This window comes from Belonocnema kinseyi, chromosome 6 (assembly GCF_010883055.1).
Source record: "Belonocnema kinseyi isolate 2016_QV_RU_SX_M_011 chromosome 6, B_treatae_v1, whole genome shotgun sequence".
Lineage (NCBI taxonomy): Eukaryota > Metazoa > Arthropoda > Insecta > Hymenoptera > Cynipidae > Belonocnema > Belonocnema kinseyi.
The window spans coordinates 28,691,650-28,702,717 of record NC_046662.1 but is presented as its reverse complement, the minus strand read 5'-3'; the positions used below and the strand labels follow the sequence as shown (position 1 = coordinate 28,702,717).

At 24.0% G+C, this 11,068-nt stretch overlaps 1 protein-coding gene across 1 annotated transcript; it reads right to left on the bottom strand.

Moving 5' to 3' along the window:
* Window positions 1–2,543: 2,543 nt before the first annotated feature.
* Window positions 2,544–10,582, bottom strand: LOC117174571. Its single transcript, XM_033363795.1, has 4 exons — window positions 10,537–10,582; window positions 5,863–6,015; window positions 5,499–5,630; window positions 2,544–2,981 (listed from the first exon to the last, which is right to left on the bottom strand). The coding sequence occupies exons 1-4, from the start codon at window positions 10,540–10,542 to the stop codon at window positions 2,703–2,705; spliced, it is 570 nt and encodes a 189-aa protein (XP_033219686.1). The 5' UTR covers window positions 10,543–10,582; the 3' UTR covers window positions 2,544–2,702.
* Window positions 10,583–11,068: the final 486 nt, after the last annotated feature.

Here is an 11,068-nt window from a genome sequence, read left to right as displayed (position 1 = left end):
ACCTAATCCAGATTATTCTGGCTCTGATGGAGATGATTCATCAGATGACGAGAATTCGGGATCGGAATTTCCCAGACCGAATGTGTCATATAGATCTGTTTTTCATAACTGTACAGCATCTCAAAAACAATTGGAACCAAATCACGTTTTTTCATGGAGTAACCAAGAAAAAGTTTGCCCTGGAAATTTCTGTAAAGAAATCAGCAGGAAATATTTGTCGCAATCAAAACTAGGTGATTTCGAAACTCACAGATACGAATCACGAACAAGAGCATTATGTAATAATGAACAATGTCGCCAGAGGACTACTAGATTTTTCATTGATTGCAGCATGTATTGCTGCTTACATTGTTTCTCAAAATTACATTCTGAAACAGCAGGATCAAAATGATTTCAACGGATTGAAATCTTAAATGAAAAAAATTCTCCATAAAAAAAAATAAAAAATGTAAAAAAAATATATAAAATTCCTTAAAAAAAAGAGACTATCGATATTCGTCGACCTCCACGTTGGTGATAGTTGGGCAACGTAAACTTTGTTTGCCGCAGACGGACGATAGATATTCGTGAATCATTTTACTCTTACACGATGCTTAGAATTATGAAAATTTTTTACTGAAAAACTATGCGCTTTTCGGAAAATTTGTCAAGAATAAAAAGTTCTTGTAATCATCCGAGAAATACGCCTGAATTTTTCCGGAGCGTTTTAAGCAAAATTTTGAATTTTGCAAAAATTGTTCATATCCAAAATCCAAAATTTTGCTCAAAACGCTTCGAAAAAATTCAGGCGTATTGCTTGGCTGATTACAAGAACTTTTTATTCTTGATGGTTTTTCCGAAAAGCGCATCGTTTATTGTAAAAAAATTCATGAATGTTTTCACAAAAATTTTGTCATTAAGACGCCATTTTGAAAATACTAAAACGAAAGCTCGATCTTTGAACCATGGATTCTCAAAGTTTAGACATTTATTCCACCCGTTAGTGAGATTCCAGGTTAATTACAGACTCGAAATGTTTTGGAAAATGGTTCACAAAAAAAAAATAGGCACGAAAAATCACGTTTTTTTTTGTTTAAACTGCATTTTGGGATAATAAGAAAATTTTTTGAGGAATTTCATTGGCACCGTCGGAAAGAGGAGATCTTAAGCAATTAAAATATATGTGTGTCAATTTTTTCTAGTGACGAATAGTCTTAGTTATTGGCCGTTGAAAAGCAGTGTACCGGTAGTGGCGTTTTGGCCGTTTAAGGGTTAATCACTATTTGGATTGAAGATTCTAATAATTTTAAGGTTTCAAAAAATAATTTTTATTGAAAAATTTAAATAATTTAAATATTTTAATATTGATTGTAAGCTTTTAAGTAATTCTAGAAAATATATATTTCAGCAGAATCTATTAATAATGAATTAATGAGTAAATAACATAAAAATAATTTAATTATTATTTTCATTAAAATTTATGTATGCATGGATGTATGTATATATGAATCAATTTATGTGACCTAATTGAAAAAAATTTATATTCATTAAAAAAGAAGTTAATCAGCCAATAGTTAGTTAATCAGTTCATAATATAAAAAGCAATAATAAATTATTTTTATTGAAACGTCAAAATAATTTTTACCCTACATTTTGCTAAAAATTTTAAGTACATTAATAATCTTTTAAAATAATTTCGTGAAAATTTCAATCATATTTACATATAATTTTGAAGAGAGAATTCAGATAATTATTTTAAAACATCGAAAACGTTTTTAAAATTATGTAATTGGAACAGGGAAAATTTAAATATGGATAAACTTTTATTACACAAATCATATCCCATATTAAGTAACAAAATCTCAAAGCAAATGATAAATTTATTTTCTCAGTTAAACAATAGTAAACTTTAATCTTTACGTAATTTAATATTGTGAAAAAAATTAATCAGCTTATAATAATTGAGCAAGCAATAACATAAAAAGCATTAAAAAAATTATTTTCTTTGAATAATTGAAATAATTTTTATTTTACATATATTTTTTTCTTGATTTGCACATCCCTTTTTATTACTTAGATTTAGTAATTAACTGATAACTAATTAAGCAGTTTACAAGATAAAAAAGCATCTAAGAATTATTTTCTTTAAAAAATATACATGATTTTTATTTTATATTTTACTTGAAACTCAAAATTGCATATCGAAAAAATTTCGTCTATTATTTTAGTTCACCTTTTAAACTAATTCCATGAAAAATTGATGCCAATATGCAATGCTGCATGAAAAAAAAAATGGTAAACAAAAACAATAATTTCGAAGGATATTGCATTTTTCTTGGATAAAAATGTAACTATTTTGTTTAAAATTCAACTATCCTAGAAAATGTACATTTTGGTAAAAATTCGTTTGTTTTTTGAAAATTGACTTATTGTTTACAATTCTTCTTTTCTTGTACGAAAGTGAAATGGAATCTTTTTTGAATGAAAATCTAATTATTTTTTTAAGGTTTTATTTTCAGATAAGGTTTAATAAAGAAACCAGTTGTTAAATTCTGTACAATTGAATCAGTCATATTTTATGCCAAGTTTTTTTTGGTGTATATACATTATACATACATATATTTAAATTAAGACGAGACTATTTCTAAGAATGAGCAAAAAATTTGATTTTTTAACACATAATACATTCCGTAGATTTTAAAACTGATTGTTATTTTACAAAATTATTCTGGTAATGCATCCACGGTTATGGATTCATCGCTAGGTTCAGTGGTAGTTTCAATAGGTTCAGTGGTGTCTTCAACAGGTTCTGTGGCATCTCCACTATCTTTTGGTTTTTGTGTTTTTTTATTTTTTTTCTTATCAGCTTCATGTTTCTCGAGTTTTTCAATACCATCATCCTCACCTTTTTCTGGATTTTCTGGTGAAAATGGATCATATGGCCCATATGGTCCAAGAGGCGGAGGAGGAGGTGGAAATATTGGTCTTCCTCCAGGATAGAACTTATATGGACAAAAAAGGGGAAACAAATCAGAAAAGCGGTGAATTAAAAAAACAAACTGTATTCAGTTCTCGAAAATTTAAATATTTCAATACAAAAATAATTTGTGTACCGTTTGGCCAAGTCTTATTCTAATTAAGAGGGTGAAAAGTAAAAGTGGTTTTATATACTTTACCATTTCTAATTCTAAATTGGAATAGGAAGTTTATGCAAAAATAATAATTTTCCCTTGGAATAAGGAATTTTTTAAAAATAATTACAATTCTGATTTGTAAAAGTAAAGATTTTATAGAATTATAATTCTTAGTTGGGACCGGATATTTTGGTAAAGAATTATAAGTTCGACATTGTGACAAAGAATTTTCAAAAAGATTTGTAATTTTTGGTTGGTAAAGGGAATAAATGAAAACGAGATTTATAAAATTCACGTAAAGATTTCAAATTATCCTGACTAGGAACAGCACATTTTTGAAATGAATTACAATTCTAAGTTATAAATTAGGATTTCAGTAAAATAATGTAATTTTGAGTTCGTGACAGGAAATTTTAGGTCCCAAAGAACTTTAATTTTGACTTTGGGACAGGGAATTTTAAAAAAAAATCATAATTCTTTCTTGGAATTGTAAATTAAAAAAAAGTATAATTCTAAATTGTAACAGTGAATTTTGTGAAAAAATTATAGTTGTTAGTTGGGACAGGGAATAAATAAAACGAATAAAAAAATAATCTCGAGAATTACAATTATTTCGACATGGAACAAAGAATTTTCTAAGAGAATTATAATTTGTAATTGTAATTTAGATCTTGGAACAGGTAATTTAAAAAAATTTAATTATGAGTTTGGGACAGGGGATTTCTGCAAACAGTTTTGATTTTAATTTTGAGAGAGGCTATTTTCGCAAAGTATTAGAACTTTTACTATGGGGCAGGGAATTTGTGAAAAAAGTTATTACTTTCATTTGGAACGAGAAATTTTTGTGAAAGAATGACAATTATAATTCTGAGTTGGGACAGAGTAAAAAATTACAATTTCGACTTTGAAACAAGGAATTTTGTGAAGAATTTTAATTTGGACTTTAGAACAGACAAATTTCGCAAAAAATTAAGATTTTGGGCCAGACCATTTTCTCAAAGAATTAGTATTTTTAATTTGGAATAGACAATTTGCGCAATGAATTACAATTCTGACTTGTGGTAATAAATTTTTTTTAAATTATTTTTAAAGTATGCAAATAATTATAATTTGGCTTTGGGATAGGGAATTTTCTTAGAAGAATTATAATTTTGATTTTTCGATAGAGAATTTTCATGAGAAATTATAATTTTGACTTTGAGGGAAGCAATTTTTGCAAAGAATTAAAATGTTCACTATGTGGCAAATAAATAAAATTTTAAGTTTGGCAAAAGATTTATAATTTCGACTGGGAGAGAGGGAATTTTTTGAGAAGCATTATAATTTTTATTAGTAAAAAAATTTTATTTCAAGTCTATGTTTGTGATAGGAAATTTTTTCAAGAATAATAATGTTGAACAATTCTAATTTTGATTTTGGGAAAGGAAAATTCAGCGTAGAATTAGAATTTTTACTTTAGGGCTGGGAATTTTTGAAAAATTATAATTTTCACTTGGAATAAGGAATTACAAAAAATACTTATAATTTTGTGTTTGAGAAAGGGAATTTCCGTAAAAAATTAAAATTTGTACTCCGGGATCGAAATGGAATGAAATTATTTGAAAACAACTTTAATTCTGATTTAGAAGAAGAAAATTAAAAAAATATCACTCTCTCAAATCAGAATTCATCACAATTTGAAATTAACCTATTTTTTTTAATTTCTTTAATTTTAACTTGGTATAGAGAAATTCCAACAATAATTAAACTTCTAAGCTTAAACGCGAAATAAATAAATGAAAATTTGAAAAATTCTTTAAAATGGGAATTTTTAAAATAATTATAATTTTATCTTGGAACAGGTAATTTTTTACTTGGGACAGATAAATTTGAAAAAAATGTCAATTCGAATTGATAAAATGAGTATTTACCAAAAAAATCTCTGTTCCAAGTCATAGTTCCTCAGGTTTTGAAAATTCCTTGTTCCAAATGAGAATTTGTTTCAATTTATAAATTCTGTTTTTTTTTCAAATAAAACTTTGTCAAATTCTGAAGCTTCTTTCTTCCGAATTAAAAATGGTTAAAGTTAAAACTTGTCACAAAAAATTTTGTAAAATATAATCCTGACTGGGAACAGAGAATTTTTGGAAATAAATATAATGTTTATGTGAAACATGGAATATAATTTTAGTTCTGATTTAATAGAAAGGATTTTTTTAAATCTCTCTTCTAATTCAGAATTTCAATTTTTTAAATAAAATATTTAGCTCATTTAAATTTGGTTAAAAAAACATCGAAAAAGAATGTTTCTCAATTTCTCTTATCTCATTACAATATTTAATTTAATTTAATTCACTTTAATTGTTTAATTAATTTAATTTATTTATAAATTTAATTCATAATTACCGGATTTGCAGATCTAAAATCGTAGACGGGTGTTCCATAGTAATTATAAACTATTGGCACTTGTGTTCTTCGATTTATTGGATACGCAGGTTGATAAGCAGGGCTCGGAATACTTTTGGGATCATGATTCACCTAGATTTTTTATAACACCATCCTATTAATTACATTTTGGAGATAAAAATTTATATGTAATATAAAAAAATAAATTTTTTAACATATCAAAAGGATCCTTAAAACTTTTTGATTAATTTTCAAAGGATTTTTTCTTCGAAAGTGAAGGCAAAAAATGGATTAAAAATTAAAAAAAAACTTTTACAGTAGTTGAAAAAAAAAATTGGTGAAAACAAAAATTATTTTTACTTACCCTGTAGATGTCATACTGTGGGTAAGGACTATATGGTTGTTGCAGTACCGGAAGTTGAAAATATTGGGGCTGGAAAAACCCATAAGACTGAACAGGCACGATGACACTTATAGTAATGCCCAAAACTAGGAATATAGTCGCGAATTTGAAATCCTGCATTAAAAAATCAAAAATTATTTATAATAATACAATATACTTTTGTAATTAAATAATATAAATGTATAGTACTGTTTTTTTAAGATTCAAAATTTTAGTTCAAAATTTTTTCTTTTGAATGAAAGTTTGAATATTTCGTTGAATATATATATATATATATTTTTTATTTATTAAAAAACGAACTTTTCCATTTTTAGCAGAAAATCGATCTTTTCAGTTGAAATTGTATGTATTTTGTTGAAAATTCGTATGTTTGGTTGTAAAATACGTCTATTTTTGTAGAAAGTTATTTAATTAAATATCAACTATTACATTTTGTTTTAAGAATACACCTTTATTGTTTGAAAATGAATTTTTTGTTGTATATTAAAATTTAATTATTTTGTTAAACAAATTTTAAATTCAAATATCAACTATTAAATTTTTCTTCGAATATTCAAATTTTTCCTAAAAAATCGTCTTTTTGTTTTAAAAATTAAACTATTTGTTTAAAAATGCTACTGTTTTTATTTGAAGTTAATTTTTTTTTTAATTAGACGATTTGGTTGAGAATTAAATTTGTACCTAAAAATTTTACTGTTTCAGAAGAAAATTCATCATTATAGTTGAAAATTCATTTCCTTGGTTGGAAGTCGACTATTTTGTTAAAAATTAATCTTTTAATTGGTAATTTATTTTCCATTTTTGGTTAAAATATGATTTTTTACTTGAAAATTCATGTATTTAAAAAAAATTATTTTTTTTTGTAGAAAATTATTCTCTTTTGTTAACATATAAATTTTCGTTAAGAATTCATCTTTATAGTTTGAAAATTAATTTTTTCATTAAACAATTATTGCTTTTGTTTGAAATCTGATTCTATTTTTTAAATTTCGTTTTTTCTTGCTAAAACAGCAAAAACTAAATTTTTCGTGGAAAATTCATCTTTTTATTGAAAATTTTATTTTTGTTGAAGTCTCATATTTTTGTTTTTAAGGTTACTTATTTTCCTGGAAAATAATATGTTTGATTTGAAAATAGAACTACTAGACTGAAGGGTCAAACATTTTTTTTTAAATTATTTTTTTGTTGATTATTTATAATCAGAGATGAAAATTTATTGTATTTGTTAAATGTTGCACTATTTTGTCGAAAATTCATTTTTGTTTTTAAAATTTAATGTTTTTATTCAAAATTTAACTTTTCTATTTTTGGTTGAAAATTGATCTTTTTAGTTAATAATTCAACTATTTGTTTTTAAATTCAATCCATTTTGTTAAAACATTAGCTATAACATTTTTTAGTCCAAATTTATCTTTACACGCTGAAAATTCACTGCTTTGCTGGATAGTTTTACTTTTTTTCTTTAAATTAATTTTTCACTGAAAATGTAACCATTCCATTAAAAAATTTATTTGGTTAAAAAATCATATTTTTTGTAGGAAATTAAATTTTTTCTTTAAAATTTATCTTTAATGGTCGGATAGTCATTTTTTTAAAGATTAAAATGCTGGTCTTTGTATATTGCATAACTGTATACAAATAATAAATTTTTACAGTTAAAAATGTCTGGTTTTCCAAATACTTAAGACTCCTGATAATTTAGATTTGAGTTTATGTATTTTTTCAAGTTATACGTTTTTACATTCTTGTAATTTTTTTGTTTGTCACGTAAATGATTTTTTAATTGTTGTAAGCTACATTGCATTCTTTTTTCTACTTCTATAGAGCCTTGACTAATTCATAAGCGAACCATGGCCTTGCAGAAATATAGATTGCTACCTTTATATCTTTTTTCATAATTTTATAAATATATAAGATCAAAATCTCAACAAAAAGTGTAACAGTTAATATTTTAATTAAAAAAAAATTATTTTAAATCAAGAGCAGTTCAATTCATTAAAAAGACCAATTTTCTACAGAATAATTGCATTAAAATCTTTCATTTTTTTTTACCAATTTTAAAAGCATAAAAAATTTACATTTTGTTTTAAATTGATTGAAAAATTTTTAAGTTGAAAATTATTTTTATACCTTTTGAAAACTTCTAAGTATCTCTTAAACTTATTCGAATTTTTTCTAAATTGTTGTGATTTTCACAATTTTAAAATTTGGCTTTAAAATTTTTAACATTCACATTCTAAACTTTAGGTAATTATTTAAAATTTTTAAAATTTTGGTCAACAATTTTCTTCAAATCAGTTTTTTAAAATAAAAAATCATAACAAATTTTTTCTGGAATCTGAAGAAAAAAATTTATTATCTTAAAACCTTTCAAAATCCTCAAAAAGCTTCGGAACTTCATTGAAAATTTTTAAAAATTAACATTTTTTAAAAAAAATTGAAATTATTATTATCAAATGATAATGTGGTAGTAAAATTCAAGAACATAGCCGACGAAAAAAGCTTCGACAGAACCTCAAATTGATGAAATATCTTCCACAAATTATAATTATTTTTTTTTTAAAATAACATTCTTTTCTGCTACATGCCATTGTAACCTAAAACTGTTAAAAAATTATGAATTTTCGGTGAAATCTAATGATTTTAAAAATAAAAATGTGAATTTCTGACGAAGCAAATTAACACAATCCCAAAATTGTTTAACCTTATACGTTTTATTATTTATAAAAATACATTGGATTTAAATCTAATTATTTATTATTTAAAAATTAAATTTTCAGGTAAAACACACCAATTTAAGCTGAAGTTATTGGAAATTTATAAACATTCTTTGAAATAAAATATTTTTTTATTAAAAATACAGGAAAAAATGAAATATAATTAACGGATATTTCGAATTTTTAATGGATAAAAGAATGTTTTTATTTTAAACAAAATGCTGATTTTGCATGATTTCGAACGAAAAATTTAGAAAATTCTTAAGAATTTTGAAAGATTTCAAAAGAATAAACGGTTTCTAAAAATATTTCTTGGAAATTTTAAAGGATTATTTTATTTCACAACATCTATTACAAGAAAATATTCCTAAAGATCTAAAACATTGTCAAAATTATCAAAAAGGAATCTTGAACATTTAAAGAAACCCTTATTAATTTTGCAGAATTTGATCAAAATTTTAGGACAAAATACAATCATTTTAAGAGATATTTATAAGTTTTTAGGAAAATATCAAGAATAATACAAAATTTCAAAAAACTTAAGAGCATATTCCAAAAAAATTCTAGGAATACTTAGAGTTAAAAAAATATTTAGGGATTTTTAAGACTTTGAAGAGATTTAAAATATTTAAAAACTTTGAAAGATTTGCAAAACAATTATAAAATATTCCTAAATTTTTTCCAAGTCTCAAAAAGTTTTTAATAACTTTTGAAGTACATGAATTTTCTCTTAACTTTTGTAAAATTTTTTAAAATAGAAAGAAAATTTCTTGGAATTTTTCTAGAAACTTTTTCGACATATGTGAAGTCCTCAAAAATATTTCTAAATTAAAAAAAACCTAGGACATGTATATTTATATAACCTCAAAGCAAATCATCAACGAGAACTAAAACATAAATAGATACTAGAAATTTTTATTTTGTATTAGAAATTAATTTTTCCTTCAGATTATAGTTTCCTACAAACTTTTTTTATTTTGGTCTACAAAATCTTTCTTGGTTTCAAAATCAACAATTTTGATGAAAAATCGTCTTTTTGGTTTAAAAATTCATCTGTTTTGATAGAAATTTGATCCTATTTTATAAAAATAAATAATTGTTAGCTTAAAATCAAAACTTTTTTGCTGAAGATTCAACTATTTTGTTTAAATTAACTTTTTTGGATGAATTTAAATCTTTTGGATTTGGATTTGAAAATATTTTTTAGTTAAAAAGTTGTCTTTTATGGTAGAAAATTAATCTTTTTGATATCAACTTCAATTAATCAGTTAAAAATGATCTTTTGTGTGCAAAATTCATATCTTTGGATAAAAAAATAAATTTTTTTGTTTTGTTTGAAAATTGAACTATTTGGTTCAAGATTAACTTTTTTGTTGAAGTTTTGGTTTGACGAATCTAACACTTTCAAAAATCCTTTTGAATTTCATTAAGTTTCTTAAGAAAATTATATTTTTACGAGCTTAAAAACAAATAAACCTAAAAATAAATAGTTATTTGAAATTGTCATGATGAAAATATATTTCAAATATTCTCAAAAAATTAAAATAATGTTAAAAATGGATCAATATTTTTTCTAATGAAAAAAATAATTTAAGTTCTTAAAATTCGTTGAAGCACTACAAGCTTGATAAAACATATTTTTAATATTTTCATAAAATTAAAATAATATAATTTCAAATTTAGAATTACATTCTAAATATTTTGATTTCTGATCGGAGACTTGAATTTAAAAATTGGTATGACCTGGGTGACCCCAGGTTAGGAAAAATCTGGAATAAGTCAGAAAATTCAATAACAATATGAAATTTGTGGTAATTTCTATAAAATACATTTGTATTATTGAAGATTAACAAAATTGATAAAAAAGTGCAAAAAATGTAATATAACTGTAATGTGATATTTTTTTTATGGAACTCACGTCCATGGTGACAGCTTCCGCATAGAACGAGTCAACGTGCACCAAAACGATTGAGTGTTTTAGCGGTATCTTTCACTTATATATTCACCGCGGAATTAAAATCCCCACCTGACATCCCACGCTGCTTTTCATTAGCAGTACTATTACTCCCATTGTTTATTCTTCCCGAGCGAAAAAAAATACAGCTAGTCATGTAAATAAAGTGGCAAGATTAAAAAAAATTCAATTTTCAACTTTTTCAAAAATGAAAATTGAATTTTCAACTTTTTAACAATTTAACAGCTCAAAATTAAATGTTGCATTTTTAACAGTTGAATTTTCTTTAATTTTGAGCAGCTAAATTTTCAAGAGTGAAAAATCTGAGTTTCTTTCATTTTTAAGGGATGAAAAGTCAATTTTCAACTTTTTGAAAATTCAACTTTTGAAAATTTATTTTTCACTTTTCTTTAAATTTAAATAGTTAAATTTTCATTACTGTTAGCAGTTACGTTTTCAATATTTGAGCCCATTTTCGTTTTTTTTGTATTTAACT